This window comes from Halichoeres trimaculatus, unplaced genomic scaffold (genome assembly GCF_033239565.1).
Source record: "Halichoeres trimaculatus isolate MK-OKI-2021-1 unplaced genomic scaffold, fHalTri1.1 fHalTri1_scaffold_19, whole genome shotgun sequence".
Lineage (NCBI taxonomy): Eukaryota > Metazoa > Chordata > Actinopteri > Labriformes > Labridae > Halichoeres > Halichoeres trimaculatus.
This window is the reverse complement of record NW_027437197.1, coordinates 27738662-27758463: the sequence shown is the minus strand read 5'-3', so window position 1 is coordinate 27758463 and position 19802 is coordinate 27738662. Positions and strand designations below refer to the sequence as shown.

The window sequence follows — 19802 nt, the reverse complement described above, 5'->3', positions numbered from 1 at the left end:
CGAGACGGTTTTAGTGATGTATTTCTGTTACTGGTCCAGCATCTGTTTGGTTCTTTCTTCTTACCCTCTCAGTATTTGGACAGAAAGCTCACAGGATTGTTGAATCTGGAGCCATGGACGCCTAAAATATCTCCCGTCACGACCTGCCACAGAGTCAGGTTTATCGTTTTGGAAATAGGTTAATGGTTTTCTGTCCAAGCCTGGATCCAGACAGACTCGCGAGCTCATGTTTTATTTGCTCCTGCAGATCCGTCTGGTTTCCCTCCTGTTCAGACAGATTTCTTTCCGACCTGATTCAGGGTCAGCCAATCAGAGAAGCTCCTATATTAAAGGGCCAGTTTGAGCATCCTGTGGTGTTTCTGTAAACAGACAAGATGGCTGCCACTGCTGACTCTAAAGCTGGCATAAGTTTCATGAGGCCGAACACTGGAGCATCAATTCAGATTGAAACTATGAGTCAGGATTCTGAAAGCAGCTCCCAGGTCCAGCAGCTGACTGAGCAGTGGTAGAAATGGATGTGCACCTCGTCCATAGATAGAGGTAAAGATCAGTTTACCTCTGTGGGATGGTGCAGTGAGGGCCTTCATTTCCCCAGGGGAAAAAGATACTGTCCTAAAAATCACCAGGGAACCCTTCACACAAGTCTTACTCTACATACACAAAACTCTTAGCACATTGTACCCAGTTATCAGGCCGAGATGCAGGCTGAGAACACTCAGAGTGGGATCAGAGGTTGGGTCAGGGTCTCTTTAGATGGGCTGCAGTACTGAGTGGACCTGGCCTGTCTGCAGAGGACAGTGACCCAGCCTGTGTGCTGTTTCTCACTGAAGGAAAAGAAGTCTCCGAAGCACTCGTGATTCCTCAAACTACTTTATTGACTACATGTTGTGATTGGTAGCATGCAGCTAAAAACATGTCTGCTAATTTACATCTCATATTCTGTACACAGGATTACACACATGTGAATATGCACAGGGCAAAGGATGGACAGCCCGTAACGTCCCGCTTGTCTGGACAGTTCATCTTCCTGCTTCACCTCCATCTCTTCGGAAGAGAAATCTCTACTGTAAAACAATCAGTACAACGATATACACCATACACAGACAGCAGGAAGGAGTGAGAAGGACACTGGGAACACTGGGAACACTGGGAACACTGGTTTATACTCAGAGAACAGGAGGTAACACACAGGTGACACAAAGATCCACTCAAAGGAGAGGACGACATATGCTGTTAGAGTGGTTCATGTGCTGTTTCATATGGTGCCACTGTATGTGATCGAGCACATGTACACACACACACACACACACACACACACACACACACACACACACACACACACACACACACACACACACACACACACACACACACACACACACACACACACACACACACACACACACGCTGTGCCCTTATTAAAATACCATAGCCAGTCTGTGTAGCAGTGGGGGCAGTCTCAGTGCTTCATATCTTAATCATGATTGCTGCCAACCACTTTCTGACTCCTCCTCTCCCTCTCTCTGGTTCACAAGTCGTCATCTCTCAGTCCAAAAATACCTCCCCTGCCTTCAGGAAGCAGCCAGGTTTCTTTTTTATGTAACCTGGAGTTTAATATTGTAGGTTTGTCTCCATGGAGCATTGAATGTGTCTCCTGGTTTCTACAGGCATGGAAACTTCCCAAGTCCACCTCAGAGTTCAGGAGTGACCCTGCTGGTTAGATGTTAGATGGTCAGAGGTTCCCTTACACTCAGGATGGGTTTCTGCAGGATGGACTTAAAGCTCCTGTAAAGAGTTATCAGTCTGATGGTTATGGTGCCCCCTTTTGATTGTTGCAGATAGCCCAGTGGTTAAGGTCGCGCTCCATGAGGTTCGCCCTTGTGCAGGTGGCCTAGGTTCCAATCCAGCCTGTGGCCTCTTTCCTGCACCTTTCCCCACTCCTGCCCTGTTTCCTGTTCTGTCCTCTGTCCTCTCTATGATCTAATTAAAAGCAAGAAAGCCCCAAAAATAACTTTGAAAACAAGACAGTCATCCTGCTTGCTGTGATCAGTCTGATCCAGATTACTCTGATACTTTTTAAAAACTACAGATCTATGTGGAGTCAGGACGAGAGCTCCAGACTTGAAGCTGTAAGAGACAAACAAAGAGAGAACAGAGAGGAGCACAGGGGAGCTTGATGGTTGGTGGAGGAGACAAGGAAAGGAAAGGAGGCAGGAAAGTTCCTTGGCATGGGGTGAAGAAGAGGACAGAAACAGATGATGGAGAAAGAGGAAGTGTGTGTGGTAGGGATAAAAATAGAGACTGATAATTGACCCATGAGACAAAGCAAACACACACACACACCACACACATTGACCTGAACCCAAGCTTCCCTGGTCTCTGAGAGTGGCTGTCCTGCTGAACTCCTCCCCCCTCTCTCTCACACTCACAGACACAGACACAGACAAACACACACACACACACACACACACACACACACACACACACACACACACACACACACACACACACACACACACACACACACACACACACACACACACACACACACACACACACACTCTGGTGTTCAGGAAACCTGTCCCACTGGGCTGAGCCATCAGCACGCAGGTTCCTGTCTGGGGACAGTGAGATCCAGTGTCATGGAAAGTAGGACCTACGTTAACACACACCTGAGCAGGTGTGTGTGTGTGTGTGTGTGTATAACGAACACATGTGTATGGTGTGTGTGTCCATAATAAATTTGTTTCACACTGATTCACTCTCTCTCTTTGTTTGAGTCAGTCTCAGGGTCTCTCCCTCTCAGTTGGGCCTCCTGTGCTTCTGGTGCCACAGTGCGGTCGGCAGGTTCTGGCAGCCCTGGTACTCTCTCCTCATCTCGTTGTCTGTTAGAGGAGGTGTGACATTACAGGGGGCGCCTGCCAGTGTCACGTTTAACAGCCCGGCCCATGGCTCCAGCAGGCGGGACATACCAGAACTCTAAGAACACAGGAACACAATCGGCTCATAGTCAGTGATGAAAAGATGGAAGAACCTTCTGCAGACCTTGATAAGGGAACATTACCTTTCCCAGGTGGTCCAGCAGGCAGGTACCGGGGCTGATGAAGGACCAGCTGCTGTCATCCCAGCCAGGGTTCAGCCTCTGGTGGCTCTGCCGGGTCTGGCTCTGGATCAGGACCACATTGAGGTGTTTCTGTGAACCTCGCAGCCTCTTGGACAGGACGCCGCTGTAGCTCTGATCCACAAAAAGGAGAACACGCGTGGCCTTGCAGCCAGCCAGGTCAGTGAGCAGCTCATTGACGGAGAAACGCTCCTTCAAGTCAGCCTGAGAAGGGAGAGGGACACAGGTTACACACACTTTATGTGTGCAAAGACCAAAGCCTCTTTAATGAAACAACAAGACAGAAAAGATCAACAGTAACAGTGATCAAACAGCCATCATACAGCTGTCATACAGCTATCATACAGCTGTCATACAGCCATCATACAGCTGTCATACAGCTGTCATACAGCTGTCACAAAGCTGTCATACAGCTGTCATACAGCTGTCATACAGCCATCATACAGCTGTCATACAGCTGTGACAAAGCTGTCATACAGCTGTCATACAGCTGTCATACGGCTGTCATACAGCTGTCATACAGCCATCATACAGCTGTCATACAGCTGTCATACAGCCATCATACAGCTGTCATACAGCTGTGACAAAGCTGTCATACAGCTGTCATACAGCTGTCATACAGCTGTCATACAGCCATCATACAGCTGTCACAAAGCTGTCATACAGCTGTCATACAGCTGTCATACAGCTATCATACAACTATCATACAGCCATTATATAGCCATCATACAGCTGTCATACAGCTATCATACAGCTGTCATATATCTATCATACAGCTGTCATACAGCTGTCATACAACCATCATACAGCTGTAATAAAGCTGTCATACAGCCATCATACAGCTGTCATACAGCTATCATACAGCTGTCATATATCTATCATACAGCTGTCATACAGCTATCATACAGCTATCATACAGCTGTCATACAGCCATCATACAGCTATCGTACAGCTATCATACAGCTATCATACAGCCATTATATAGCCATCATACAGCTGTCATACAGCTATCATACAGCTGTCATATATCTATCATACAGCTGTCATACAGCTATCATACAGCTATCATACAGCCATCATACAGCTGTCATACAGCTGTCATACAGCTATCATACAGCTATCATACAGCCATTATACAGCTATCATACAGCTATCATATAGCTACCATACAGCTATCATACAGCCATCATACAGCTGTCATACAGCTGTCATCCAGCTATCAAACAGCTATCATACAGCCATCATACAGCTGTCATACAGCTGTCATACAGCTATCAAACAGCTATCATACAGCCATCATACAGCTGACATACAGCTGTCATACAGCTATCATACAGCTGTCATACAGATGTCATACAGCTATCATACAGCTGTCATTTATCTATCATACAGCTGTCATACAGATATCATACAGCTGTCATACAGCTGTCATACAGCTGTCATAAAGCTATCATACAGCTGTCATACAGCTTTCATATAGCAATCATACTTCTATCATACAGCCACCATTCAGCGATAATACAGCCATCATACAGCTGTCATTCAGCCATTTTACAGCTGTCATATAGCCATCATACAGCTATCAGACAGCAATTGTACAATTGAGTGTACAATTCTTTGCTTGGAAGAGAGCCAAAACAAAAAGACTTTCCCTTCGGGGATCAATAAAGTATATTTTATCTTATCCTTATCTTATTATACAGCTGTCATTCAGCTATTGTACAGCCATCATACAGCTGTCATACAGCTATCATTCAGCTGTCATATAGCTGTCATACAGCTATCATACAGCTGTCATATAGCTGTCATACAGTTGCATACAGCTATCATACAGCTGTCATATAGCTATCATACAGCTGTCATACAGCCATCATACAGCCATCATACAGCTGTCATACAGCTGTCATACAGCTATCATTCAGCTGTCATATAGCTGTCATACAGCTATCATACAGCTGTCATATAGCTGTCATACAGCTATTGTACAGCCATCATACAGCTGTCATATAGCTGTCATACAGCTATCATACAGCTGTCATACAGCTGTCATACAGCTGTCATACAGCTATCATACAGCTGTCATATAGCTGTCATACAGCTATTGTACAGCCATCATACAGCTGTCATATAGCTGTCATACAGCTATATGACAGCTGTCATACAGCCATCATACAGCTATCATACAGCTATCATACAGCTTTCATACAGCCATCATACAGCCATTATATAGCCATCATACAGCCAACATACAGCCGTCATAATGCTGTCATACAGCTGTCATACAGCTATCATTCAGCTGTCATATAGCTGTCATACAGCTATCATACTGCTGTCATATAGCTGTCATACAGCTATTGTACAGCCATCATACAGCTGTCATATAGCTGTCATACAGCTATCATACAGCTATCATACAGCTGTCATACAGTGATCATACTGCTTTCATACAGCTATCATACAGCCATCATACAGCTGTCATACAACCATCATACAGTTGTCATACAGCCATCATACAGCTATTGTACAGCTATCATTCAGCCATCATACAGCTGTCAATCAACCATCTAACTATGGCCAAAGAGCTATCATAAAGCCATCATACAGCCAGCATACAGCTTTCATACAGCTGTCATACAGCTATCATACAGCCATCAAACAACGGCCAAAGAGCCATCATACAGCAGTCATATAGCCATCATACAGCCATCAAACAGCAGTCATACAGCTATCATACAGCCTTTATACAGCTATCATACAGCTGTCATACAGCTAACAAATAGCCATCATACAGCCATCAAACAATGGCCAAAGAGCCATCATACAGCTGTCATACAGTCAATGAACACATGTTACACAGTTGACAAACAGCAGACAAACAGCCCTCATACAGCTGTCATACAGCTGTCATACAGCAGTCATACAGCAGTCATACAGCCGTCATTCTTTGTGATTTATTGTCATACAGTTGTCATACATTACGTTACGTTAAATAGCCGTCAAACAGCTACAAATTAGCTGTGATACTCCAACACTGAAACACACAGCAGCACAGGAGACAACTTGTAAACAGAGTTCTGTAGGCTGCACCCTGCCAGGACAACTCCATGTGTGTTACATCAAACATGAGGAATACCTTCAGTGTCTGGGAAGGGTCATAAACCTGCACACTCAAACATTTATTCTAGGTAACAAACTGTGAGGTTGGAAACACATGGAAACAAGAGCCACAGCGATTGAAATACATTGATCACAGAAACAGCTGCTGAAACAGAAAAGACACTGCTGACACAAACACACACACACACATACAGTGTGCGTGTGTCTCTTGTGATGCCGCTGAGGTTGGCATCCCATCACACACACACACAGTGTGTGTATGTGTGTGTCTGTCTGTATGCGTGTGTGTGTCTCTTACGATGCCGTTGAGGTTGGCATCCCACAGCAGCATGGTGCCGTCATTGCGTGTTGGTGAGTTCAGGTAGAGGACCAGTGTGTCGGCACAGTGCTGCTTCCTGCAGACGTAGGACACGTGGTTTCGGATCACAGCCTTCTCTGTGGCTGAGTAGACCCCCTCCAGATCCTCTGTGGGTATCAGACACAAAGAGGAGTTAGGCAAGAAGAGTTTTTTGTTTTATTAATGTCACAAATACCCTTAACTGTGGGCACACCAGAGAGCTGCCCGCTTCCGGCGAAGAAGGTCTTGATGTGATCCTTGTGGAAGCCATTCCTCTGCAGCATCCTGTAGAACCTTTGAAGGTTCTGGACATGGTGCTGGAACGTCATCTGTTGCTGCCATCCACCTGCAGGGCACACATACACACTGAGTCAGAGGATCACAGACTGTTTCTGCACGTTAAAAAAAAGTTATTTTACAGGAAATGGTCAGTAATTATTTACACATTTTTCCTGTTTTCTTATAAAACAACAAAATGCTAGTAGATAAACAGATATTTTCAGTAATTTAACACTTAAAATAAACGCTTACTTTATGGTTCTTAAACCTGAATTTCCAAAGATTTTTTTTTCTGTTTTTCAAAAATAGTATATAGAACTGTAAAATTACAGGAATTGTCTGTAAAATAACACCCTAAAGGTTATTTATTTATTTATTTATTTATTTATTTTTTAGCTCTTATGACAATAATAGAGTATAGCTGCACCCTGTAGCTCCCTCCACACTCATGGTTGCGACTTAATGTAAAAAAACACACACACACACACACACAAAATTTAAAAAAAAAGTTTAAAAAAAACAAAACAAAACAAAAACATAAAAGCACTGGCAGCAAAGCTTGTTGACACATACTGTAAAGCAAAAGCAACAGTCAAACACTGTAACACAGAACTAAATGAAATAACTGTAAAACTACAGAAATTAATTGTTCTTTGATCAGTGACTGGTCTGAAAAACCCAAAAACCTCAAAACAGAACACACTGCTCTTCTCCTGGAAACACTTTCCTCTCATGCGTCACTAGTCACTTTGTCTACCATCACAATTTGTGTCCTTAATTTTACTTTTTTCCTGCTATTTCACAGCAAAGTCATTTTTATTGTAGCTTGTAACCATGGATGAGGAGGACGCACTCTGGATAGGGGACCCTGCTGTGTAATAAAGATTACACAACCAGTCCATGTAATGTTGCACAAATGGCCTCTTCCCCCAATGCAATACATCAATGTACAGCAGAGTCTTACATTCACTGGGTTCCCTTCTCACTCACGGTTACAAAACACCATCACAACAAAAAGTATTTCTCTGTAAAATAACTACTTTCTGCAGAACTCTTTGTATTGTCCCTACATTGAAGGTGTTTGACCTTAATGATTTAGGAAAAATTTGTTAAATACAGGGGGCACAGCATGTTTGTACTCCACAGTGTGAACTGGCTATCTGTGCTCCAGGGGCGTGGACCTGCTGTTTGTGCTTCAGGGGCGTGGTACAGCTGTCTGTGCTCCAGGAGGTGGACCATGTATCCAGTGATTTTTACAGTGTGTTTTGTGTTGACAAACAAGATGTGTTGATGCTCTTTGCTCTGTTGGTCAATTTTTAATAACAGTGTAATAAGATTACACAGCCAGTCCATGTAGTGTTGCACAGATGGCCTCTTCCCCCGATGCAATACATTACAGGTCCCATATTCTGCTCCTTTTCTGCAGTTTAATATGGATCATTGATGTCTTCATGAAATGGTAGTAACATGTTTTGGTCCAAAACAAGCCACGGCTGATACCGCCCTGCTCCTCCGCATCACCGTGAGTGCACAATGTTTAGAAAACAGCGGAGCTCGTTAACCGTAACATTACAGGCTAAAACAACAGGCTAACTGCAGCTAAAGTTAGCATCCTGAAGCTAACACGGAGACAGGGGGGATACTGAAGAAAAGCTCTTACATCTGCTCCACAGCACACAGCATCTAAAATACTCACATTTCCAGGGTCCCAGGTTTGTTGGAGGATGGTTGGTAATGCACCTGGATTCTGGACCAGTCTATTCACTAGCCTTCTGTTGTACTGTCCAAAGTTGGAAAAGCAGTCGGCCGTGAAGTGACTTGCAAACATGCACAGTTTTACTAAGTGTTGAGTGTGGAGAGATTTCTCTCCAGCAGCGGGGAGGGGGTTCAGTGGTAACTGCACCAGTGGATCAATCAGGTCAGACTTGCTCCTGACTGGTCAAAAAAGGGAATCACTGACATTGGCAAATTCCCAAAATCCAAACAGCTCGTTTTAGGTCAGGATTTTACATTCACAAGCACTACTAAGTACAGGTTTTGTCATTAAATATCACATTTAGTGGGCTGGGAGGAAAGCCAAAGACCCAGAAATTTCAGACTTAAGACTCAATAAATTGATTTTTTGCATAATATGGGACCTTTAAAGTACAGCAGAGTCTAACATTCACTGGGTTCCCTCCTCACTCACAGTTACAAAACGCCATTAAAAAAAAAAAAAAAAAAAAAGGTATTTTGCTGTAAAATAACATTTTTTCTGCGGAACTCTTTGCATTGTCCCTACATTGAAGGTGAATGATCTTAATAATTTAGGAAAAATATGTTAAATACTGTTTTTTTTTTTTTTTTTTTTTTTTTTTTTTTTTTTTTTTTTTTTACCTAGATTAACATATTAATACTGTGTATACTGTGTGTGTCTGCATTTATCTTTAGTTTTTCTACAGTTTTTTTTTTTTTATTATTATTACAAATTTGTTATTGTACATTGGAAAAAAAATATTTTAACAGAAAATTACTGTAGATGTATTTGACTTTTTCCTAAAACAAGTAATTTGAAACATGAAATTACAGAGATTGAATATGTTTTGACTGCCTTTATATGTTATTTTACATTTATAAACAATAAAATACTGTGTTTTAATTAATTTTGACACTAAAATCTAGTCCTGTTATTTACACTTATTTCATGTAGTTCTATGTTACAATGTTTGACTGTAATTTTACAGTATCCACCTGGAAACGCTGTGCCAGTGCTTTTACAGTTTTTCAGAGTTTTTTTTTTTTTAAGTGTGATGTTTGGAGTCATAGGCAGCTGGCATCAGGTCAGATGTGAGAAGACGTTTCAGCGTCCCCAGGAGAGTGTTTCAGAACTGTCACACTGAGCACAGAGGGAAAACTGCTGCCTGACGTTTAACTGAAATACAAGTCTCAGCAAACTGTCCTACCTGAGATGAGCACAGCGTGGTCACAGGTCTGGTAGAGTCTGCAGGAGAGGTGCGTGGCGAGCGGCTGCTGGTGACAGCGTCGTGTGTTTTTATTCAGCTCACAGCTGGAGACTGGCAAACTGGGAAAGACCATGGGAAGAGGCTGAGGACACCTTGCAAACTCTGGATGATCTGTTAAAGAGAAGAAAGGAACCAGAGAGAGAACAGAGAGAGAGCAGAGAAAGATCAGGAAAATACAAGGGAAAGAACAGAGAGAGAAGTCAGAGAAAGAGTGAAGAAAGACCAGAGGAAGACCAGAGAGAGACCAAAGAAAGACCAAAGTAAGACAGAGAAAGACCAGAGGAATACCAAAGAGAGAGATCAAAGAAACAGCAGAAAGAGACCAGAGAAAGACCAAAGGAAGAGCAGAGGAAGAGCAGAAAGAGACCAGAGAGAGACCAGAGAAAGCCCAGAGAAAGCCCAGAGAAAGCCCAGAGAAAGACCAGTGAGAGACCAGAGAGAGACCAGGGAAAGCCCAGTGAGAGACCAGAGAGAGACCAGGGAAAGCCCAGAGGAAGACCAGAGAGAGACCAGGGAAAGCCCAGAGGAAGACCAGGGAGAGACCAGATAGACCAGAGAAAGCCCAGAGGAAGACCAGAGAGAGACCAGAGAGAGACCAGAGAAAGACCAGAGGAAGACCAGTGAGAGCCCAAGGAAAGCCCAGAGGAAGACCAGAGAGAGACCAGGGAAAGCCCAGAGGAAGACCAGTGAGAGACCAGAGAGAGACCAGATAGACCAGAGAAAGCCCAGAGGAAGACCAGAGAGAGACCAGAGAGAGACCAGAGAAAGACCAGAGGAAGACCAGAGAGAGACCAGACAAAGACCAGAGAAAGACCGGAAAGAGACCAGGGAAAGACCAGAGAGAGACCAGATAGACCAGGGAAAGCCCAGAGGAAGACCAGAGAGAGACCAGAGAGAGACCAGAGAAAGACCAGAGGAAGACCAGAGAGAGACCAGACAAAGACCAGAGAAAGACCGGAAAGAGACCAGGGAAAGACCAGAGATAGTAGCCACAGAGAGACCCGAGAAAGAGCGGAGAAAGAGCGGAGAAAGACCAGAGAGAGAGAGAGACCAGATAGACTCAGGGCGCGGTTACGCTGGCCATCCAAACCGTGCCGTGCTTAAGCACGATTGCTCCCCTGCAGCATTGTTCCCCAGCCGGAGAGTACGGCCAGCGGTCACACTACCCCAATATGAACCAGACTTTAGCAGGTATCACATACGTGCATGGCCCGCCTACGTCATCGTGAAGCATCTGTTTACATGAAGCGCGATCTCATCAGAGTCAGCACAATGAGACACAGAGAGCACTGCTACAACTTTAGAGACTTTTGGACTTATGGCAAGTCATTTTTACCCAACACAGCCCTCTAACACCCCTTCGTTGAAATTGATTGTCGAGGGATGCGCTCGCGGTGATCATACGTCAAGGATCACACACACTGTCCACGTACTTGTGCTTTTGCATAAAGTAAACCATGCCGAAGCCCACCTCTCTGAAGTGTTCCAAAGCACGGAGGCAAATCATGCTTGAGCACGGTACAGTTAAGGTCACACTGCCCATTCCAAACGAGCTTTAGGGCTGAAGTGAATTGGCACCGCACGGTTGGCCAGTGTGACCACGTCCTAAGTGTTGGAGGAAACCATAAATTTTAAACTAAAAAAGGGCTCAGAGCCGCCAGAAAGTGAAAATAAATGTGATGTGCCATAAACTAGGTCTCTTGTAAGATCAAACGGGCCAAAACCAACAGTTAAAGAAGACTTATCTCTGAAGCCAGAGGTGGGTTTGTGATCTGATCCTGAGGATTGTCTTTGTTTGCCATAACAGCACAGTAACATGTTCCCAGAACTTGTTCTCACGAGACCAAGGAGCTGGCAGAGGCCTTATGCCTGGGTGGTCCTGAGGTTATGGGGAACATTTCACCTCTATCAAAGCATTTTTTGGAGGGCTCTTAAGAGTGTTTTTTTCAATAGTTTTTAAAGGGGTTTTTCAAAGTTTTTTTTTTTCAAAGATCTTTGTAAAACAATTTTAGAGGTTTTTTCAGTGCATTTTGGAGCTTTTTTTTTACAGTGAATTTTTTAAATTGTTTTTCAGAGTGTTTTTTTTTAAGCATTTTGTAAGGGCATATTTCAGTTTTCTAAGAGCTTTTATTAAAGAAATCTTTCAGAGTGTTTTTTAAAACCATTTTCTCAGAGTGCTGTTCAGGGCATTTTTTCAGAGCTTTTCAGAGATCATTTTCTAGAGTTTTTTTTCTCTGCATTTTTCAGAGTGTTTTTGAGATTTTTTTTGAGAGCATTTCTTAAATGTTTTTTTTTCAAAAAGTATTTGAGGGCTTTGTTTTTCCACGGGGTTTTCTTAGTGTTTTTTTTTTTACAGTGCCTTTTTGACAGAGCATTTTATAGCATTTTCAGAGCATTTTTTTTTACAAGTGTTGTTTTCTTATTAGGCTTTTTTGAGACTGTTTTTTTTTCGAAGCATACTTTCAGTGTTGTCTAGTCCAAGCTTTTTTTAGAGCATATTTTCAGAGTTTTTTCAGAGCATTCTTCAGAAAAAAAATTTCCAGAGCATTTTGGCAATGGTCTTTTTCTTTTTTTTTCCAGATCATTTTTCAGAGGTTTCTTTTCTGAGGATTTTTCTATCGGGTTTTCTTTCCCAGAGCGCATTACAGAGTGTTTTTCCATAGCATTTTTCATGGCTCAGTGAGGTTTGGAATCCCCCGACTTCACCTCTCTCTATCTTTGTTTTAAAGGACAGCTCAGCAGCTCTCACTCTCCTGATTTCTAATGAAACGCAGCATTGGCACCTTCCAGGCAAATGGGATCACCCTGGACCTCATCAAATAAAGAGATAAAGACTTACCCACACATCTCAGTCTCTGGGTCCTGTTGTTGTCCCCGACCCCAATGACCAGTGGCAGGAAGTTGACCTCACACAGTCCTCCGATGGCCCGATCAAGTAGACGGCTGCCGCCGCTGGTTGTTATGGAGCCGCCTCGTAGGGCCATACCTCCAAAACGGTTGTGCGTGTTACCCATAATCCTGTCTGGGCTAGCTTGTCGACGCTTCAGCTGGTTCTGACAGCGACCCTTCAAAGCCAGAGTCAAACACTCCTCACCTGGATAGACAGACAATGAAAGACATGGGTAGAGACAAGTCCAGGTCAACGCTTTCTACCCATCCTTTCCTCCTGATCCTGAACTCCTCCTGCTCCTGTACTACTCCTGCTCCTGTACCCTTCTGGCCTCCTGCTCCTGTACTCTAGGGGTTAAATGAGGACTACAGAAAGTTTTCCTCTTAAAAGACTCAGATCCAAAACCAACATCAGGACCCAGCAGGGGGTTCAGCTCTGTATGAATAATTGACAGGTGTGTGTTCGTGTTGCGCAGGGCCAAATTCACCTCAAACATCTGGCCATAACCTCTCACTCAGCAGGAGGTCAACAACTTGCACTCTCAAACACGTCTCTTCTGCAGGACTTGTGAGGACCGTCACGGAATCCATTCAGGGCCCGTCCCTTTGGACTTCTTCTACATGAATAAAGCACTTTTGAAACACTTATTGCGCTCTCCCTTTGGCCCTTCATGCTCAGTAACGCCCCTGTTTGCTGCCACCCAAAGTGAAGCTTTTTAGAAATAATGCTGTTTGATTGACAACCTTTTCTCTGACGGGACCCGAATACTCCTTCTTTCCTTCTGTTCTCTAACGTCGCCCTCTGTGAGCACCATGAGAACATGGAGGTTAAGGACAAGTAGATTCTTTGCACAGAAACTAAAACTGTCACGTCTTGTTACTCCTACTGTTTGGTCAGGTCATAGGGGCGCAGGGTTGGTCCATGTTCAGAGGTTAAAAAACTGACACCACCAGCAGTGCTGGTCAAAGGAGACAAACTAAAAACACCAAACACACTGATTCATAAAGAGGTTTTTCACTGAAGCAGAGAGGAGGTGCCTGAAAACCTCTGACAGTCGTCAGCAGCAGCGATGACAAAGATCTGGACCATTTTCTATCTGTGTTGTTATTTGATAGAAAGTCTGCCCTAGAAGAGCTGATCCCAGTGTTTCAGGAGTAAATCCATAAAACTGGACTGTGAACAAACTGGCTTTGATATTCTTGTTAACAGTGATTCTTCTTGTGGTTTTCTGACAGAAAACCAGGCTGTAGGTGTTTGAAAAGGATTTGTATTGTGTAACTGCAATAATTTCTCAACACCCCCCCCCCCCCCCAAAAAAAAATAAAAATAAAAAAAAAATAAAATAAAAAAAATAAAAAATAAAAAATAAAAATAATAATAATAATAATAAAATAAATAAAATAAGAATAAAAATAAATCAATAATCATATCGAATCAAATCAAATCAAATCAAATCAAATCAAATCAAATCAAATCAAATCAAATAAAAACAGTCCCTAAAGAAGAGCAAGGAAAAACCTCAAACTTCCAAAAGTTCTCCCTCTAAGTTAAGATCTGAACCTGGTTATCTCAAAAAGTGCTGCACACGCGATCACACACGGACGAACCAGAAGTCAGTGAGTTCAAAAAGTGCAGAGGAGGAAGCTGGGTGGACCCCCTGCTGAGCAGGGAAGTGTTCTGCATCAGACAATGAGCTAAAAAAGGAGCTTTCAGACGATGAGACCACGCACATTCAACTTTAACTTTCTCTTCTGCTTCATTTCAGGGCACTGCTCCTACTCACACCGACCCAAACTACACACACACACACACACACACACACACACACACACACACACACACACACACACACACACACAGACACAGACACACACACACACACACACACACACACACACACACACACACACACACACACACACACACAGACACACACACACACACTCACTCACACACACACACACACACACACACACACACACAGACACACAAATACGCACACACACACACACACACACACACATACACACCCACACAGTTGCAGGGATCCCAGCTGCTTTACAGGTCTGCAGGAAATGTTTCTTCTTATTTATCTTTTTTTTCTTTAAGATAAGGCCACGAAACCAACAACTACACAACAAACAGAGTCAATGAACACTCACAAAGTCGCCAAACCACCAAAGTAAAACACTTGGAACTCTCCAAGAGGAGTGAGAACCCATCACAGGCGCCATCCTGCAGTCAAACATCATGAGATTGTCAGTGGTATAAAGGTGTACCCACATCAGGAGGCTCTGATGCTCTTTACCAAGGCTACGGTGAGAGGACAGAGATCTGGACTCTGGAGGGTCAGGAAGCTATGAGGTGCTGAATGGAAAATTTCAGTCACTGTTAAATTGGCGACATTTTGTGAAGACTTAGATCACTTTCCTCACATTTTTCATTCAATCGAGACCAAAATTAATGTAAAACTGAATGTTCTATATACTTGTTAAAATGTATACACATGACAAATAGTTCTAAATTTAAATACTAAATATATAACTAAATCTAAATCTAAGTGTGAAATCCAAATCTTAAATTGCTCGCCAAGTGTAAAGTTTAATGTCCAGAAATTGTGCAAAGTAGGCAGGTCGTCTTTCAACCCCCCTGCAGTTGCCTAAGATCACGCAGCCCACCCCCCGTGGACATTAACACACACTCTGACCTCCGTGTTTCACGCTGCTTGTGGTGAGTGCTTGTAGCTGCCATATGGGAATGCCAGGTCTGAGGACATGTATCCTACACTGTATTTATTAATGAGCCTTTAATTAATATTGTAACATCTGCAAAAGAGACCCTGAGACTTAATCCATGTTTAGATGTTGATCATTTGACCACTCAGTACCAGCTACTGTTGGCTATAACTACCACAAAAAGTAATGCTTGGCCTGATTCAGATTCAGATCCAACATTGAGATTCAGATTGAACATTTAGATTTAGTCTTTAGATTAAAGTATTTACATTTTAACACATAGATTAAAGTATTTACATTTTAACACATAGATTAAGATTTATTTTTCATGTGTACACATTTTACAAGTATATAGAACATTCTGTTTTTGTGTAAATTTTAGTCTCAAATAAAACAAAAAAAAAAGCTAAATGTGAGAAAAGTGAACTAAATCTTCACAAAACAACAGTGACTGAAATGCTACTTTTGGCACCTCATAGAAAGCTGTTTGATTTAAATGTTTGCATTAGATTTGATCATGTGTCTGACTCACAGCAGGGCTGAACACGTTAGCATGAAATATTTCCACTCTGTGATTAGAGAGCGATTAAATCAGCTCAGTCAGAAGAGACAAAACAGCACAGGACAGAAACAATCCTGTCATTGACAAACACTGAGCTGATTATCTCCACTGATGTGACTTCTACAGGACCGAGATCAGAGCCCTGCTGCACTCACTCTGGTTCCTGGCATTCCTGAGGTTCTGTGTCTGCTGAATGGATGGTCCCAGCCCACTCCATGATCATCAGCCAGATTCACACAGTGCCATAAATTTTGGACTCACCCAGGTAGATGCCGTCCATGTGGGAGCACCTCTTCTTCGTCACATTCACGTCCACATAGAAGAGAACCACTGGGTGCCCAAAATTCTCCCCAGGGCTCGGGTCCAGCACCAGCACAGCATCATGGGCCGTGAGTCCAGGAAAAGCCTGCTGGTACCTGGTGTCTCCTGCATTAAGCATCCGGCTGATGCTGTAACCGGCCCGAGACTTGGAGCTCATCATGCCGCTGGAAGAGTCCGGCAGGATGGCCAGAACCTTGTCTGAGTTACCTGCAGGTTTGGAAAAACAAACAGGGGGGTCAGGTGTGAGGGATGAAAACCTCAGAGAGTCCTCTGCAACTATCTGGATCCACAGATACCTGCTGTGGTCTCAGAGTCTCCCTCTCTGGTGTTGAATCATGCATCCTGTGAACATGCACTAATGGGAGATGTCAGAGTGAGAGTCCTGCACACAGACCAGCACCCTGAGCCGAGGCTTAGCGCCTTGCTCAAGGGCATCCCCCGAGGATATTTATGAGGATCTTTCAGGGGTACCAGAGAGAGTGTGCACTTCTATCTGTGCAGTGTTAGTGCTCTGGACTTCAGCGTGAGGGGAGGGGGGGCAGTGGTGCTCTGTCCGACATTTCAAACAGGAACAGAAACAGGGCAGTCATACAAAAAAAAAAAAAAAAAGGCCTGTAACTATTTAACGTCACTCGTCGACATTTTCTAGAGAGTCAAATAGACAGAGCCAGATATTCGGAGATTAAAGGTCAGTGTTTTGCTGCAATCGTGTCTGTGTTATGATCAGTGTTTTTCTTTAACATTAGTAATGCTTCCATCAAACGCAGGTTTAGAGTTCAACTGTCCTTTAATTATGACACAACTTTGGGGGGGCGGTTCAAACATCTATATTTTTCATGAATCACTTTGGTTTTTACCCCATGTGACATGTTGAATAAAAACATTGCTAAAACTTAGCCTGGGTTTTTCTAAGCTGCATCAGAAACAATCCGTTTATCATCCCCCCATTTAATCCTCCAACATGTTGTTTAACAAGCTGTTTTTACTAATTACTGTGCTGAATGCTCTGACCCCACCCCTCATCATCTTTATTTTATATTTTGGAAAACAGTGTTTTCCTGATCTGTATTAAAGCTAAATCTATACAACCTAACACAGAGAATATTCTTTTACATGTTACAAGAAATTCAGACCTTGTGTTTGTTTTTAAACAACTTGAAACAAAACATTTTTCTGGACTGGCCAAATGAATGTGGCTCATATGGAGTTTAATAAGACATTTTTTACTAGAAATAAGACAGACACTTGATAAGATTTCAGGTTTGAGAAGAGTATCAGTCATTTGTCAGTTTTGCTTGTAACTTTCACTCTGGTTCTTACAATTTTATCATTCTGTATATAAAACCTTGGTTGTATTTGTTTGCTGGCTCCTTTGTGTTTTCTCATCAGGACAGTTGTGATGAGATGTGTCAGTCAGAGGACACGAATGTGTTGTTTTATCACCTTCAGTGATTCCTCTCTGACCTGAATGCTCATTAATCAGCCTGCATGTTTTGTCTCTGTCCTCTCCTCTAAACCCAATCCTCCTCTCAGGACTGAAAGCAGTAAAAACACCCGGGTGCAGTGTGACCTTTGACCTTCCTACCTGCAGTGGTGCGAGGCTCGGACACATACACAGCCACGGCGGACATGGGCAGGTGGGCGAGCCTCCTGCACTCCGTCTCAGACAGCGAGGACATGCGGAGGCAGCGGTCCAGCTGGTCCCACTGAAGCGACTGGAGGCCTGAGCGGACCCAGCGCTCCAGCCGGCCAGGGGCCACGCCACCTGCTAAGGCTGCGGCCGCCCTGTGGAGGACGAGGATGGAGAGAGGAGCTGCAAGCAGCAGCAGGAGTCTCATGGTGTCGCCTAGACGCTTCTGGATCTTTCCTCCTGAGGGTCACAGAGTCCTCCAACCTTTCCTGCCTGTCTTTCTGTCTCTCTGTCTTTCCTCTTATCTTGATTTCTTCTTTTCTTGTTCTCACTGATCTGCCTGGTTCATCCTTCTCTGTCCTGAACTGGAGTGTATTTATAAAGACTGAACACCTCCTCTTCCTCTGATGTCTTCTTTGTGCTCTGTATTCCACTTTTTCTGCACTACTTCTTTTAATCCTTTGAACTTTCTGTAGGGAATACTCTTCTTCTTCTCTAAAATCAGACGTTAGCTAGTCTTTTCCTCCTTTTCTTCTGTCTTTTCTCTCTTTTTAAGCCCTGTGAAGAGTGATGTTTGAAAAAATATTACTCTGAAACATCTTTTACTGTAGGTTCTTGGAAAGTGATCTCTGTTTTTTCTTTTCCTGTTTATCCCACCTTTTTGTCTTGATTCAAGGAGCGTAAATCCAGAAAGGTGTGGTTTTCTGTGGTTTCTCAGCCTTTATTTGCATCATTAAGTCTCTCTCTCTTCTCTCTTTGCAGCCGGGGCTGCAGACTTTAACATCCTCGTTTGGTATCTTTCTGGCTGAAATCCGTTGCTTTCTTTTCTAGCATCACCTCTTCTTTGTTCCTCCTTTTTTCTGGGTTTCAGTTTGAACGAAATATATCCCAAACTTTTGTGGCTCTTCCAGCCTTTGGTGGACTTTTCTTCTTCTTTATTTCTCTCATTCAGGGGCAGATTCCTTCAACCAGCAAGCCACAGCCTGTTTCTGGTTTAAAAGTCAAAGATCATCCCGAAGAGAGTGGAATTAGGTCCTGACCGGAGGAGAGAGAGAGTCGGCGTCTTGTCCCACTGAAACCAGTTTGTCCTGCAGACTGAGCTCTCAGTGACACTTGAGACCAGAATCATCCAAAGATCCTGCAACCCAGCCCAGCCCAGCCCACCACTGCTCAGCTCCAGTCTGCCCTCTGTCTCTCTCTCTCCCTCTCTCTCTCTCTCTCTCTCTTTCTCTCTCTCTCCCTCTCTCTCTCTCTCTCTCTCTCTCTCTCTCTCTCTCTCTCTCTCTCTCTGTATGTGTGTGTTTTCTCTCCCTGTCTGTGTAAGCTTGGATATGCTGGTAAAGAAGGGAGGATAAAGTTGGAGGAGGAAAGAATGACTGGGAGGAAAGATAAGAAGGAAGGAGGATGAGAGAGATAGAAAAGAAAAAGAGCATTAAAGGTGGAAAGGGTAAAGGAAAGGAGAGATACATAAGTGAGATGGATGGGCAAGAAATAAGTGAAATGAAAATCAAAAGAGATAGGGAAGGATAGAAGTCTTCAAAAAAGGAAGAAAAAGTGCATAAGAGTGAGAGAAACAAGGGACGGGGAGAAAAGAGAGGGATGAAACCTTTGGAAAAGAGAAAAAGGAGCAATGAAAATGTAAAGAAGTAAGAATTAAAGTTAGAGGGTGTGAAAAAAGGAGAGGAAGCCTCAACAAGAGGAGAGAGGGAGGAGGAAGTGGAGGAAGAGGAAAGTGAATATAATAGAACGGAGTAGAATAGAATGTACTGTATAACTCCCCGAAAGCAGGAAAGAAGGGAAGGGGGGAC

At 43.5% G+C, this 19802-nt stretch overlaps 1 protein-coding gene across 1 annotated transcript; it reads right to left on the bottom strand.

The window, feature by feature from the left end:
• Window positions 1–884: 884 nt before the first annotated feature.
• Window positions 885–19127, bottom strand: LOC141807938 (uncharacterized). The gene is made up of 9 exons (XM_074694140.1): window positions 18652–19127; window positions 17956–18552; window positions 16305–16577; window positions 12696–12950; window positions 9797–9967; window positions 6790–6921; window positions 6537–6703; window positions 3065–3325; window positions 885–2979 (listed from the first exon to the last, which is right to left on the bottom strand). Exons 2-9 carry the CDS (start codon window positions 18200–18202, stop codon window positions 2803–2805), a joined length of 1683 nt encoding a protein of 560 aa, XP_074550241.1. The 5' UTR covers window positions 18203–18552; window positions 18652–19127; the 3' UTR covers window positions 885–2802.
• Between the last annotated feature and the right edge of the window lie 675 nt (window positions 19128–19802).

What these genes read in the sequence shown, in the direction of transcription:
- LOC141807938 (XM_074694140.1), bottom strand. Translation starts at nt 18,202, where the DNA reads ATGAGACTCCTGCTGCTGCTTGCAGCTCCTCTCTCCATCCTCGTCCTC. An exon ending in TGTGTCCGAGCCTCGCACCA is followed by an intron (nt 16,578 to 17,955) that starts CTGCAGGTAGGA and finishes GTTTTTCCAAAC; the next exon opens with CTGCAGGTAACTCAGACAAG. An exon ending in CGGAAGCGGGCAGCTCTCTG is followed by an intron (nt 6,704 to 6,789) that starts GTGTGCCCACAG and finishes TGATACCCACAG; the next exon opens with AGGATCTGGAGGGGGTCTAC.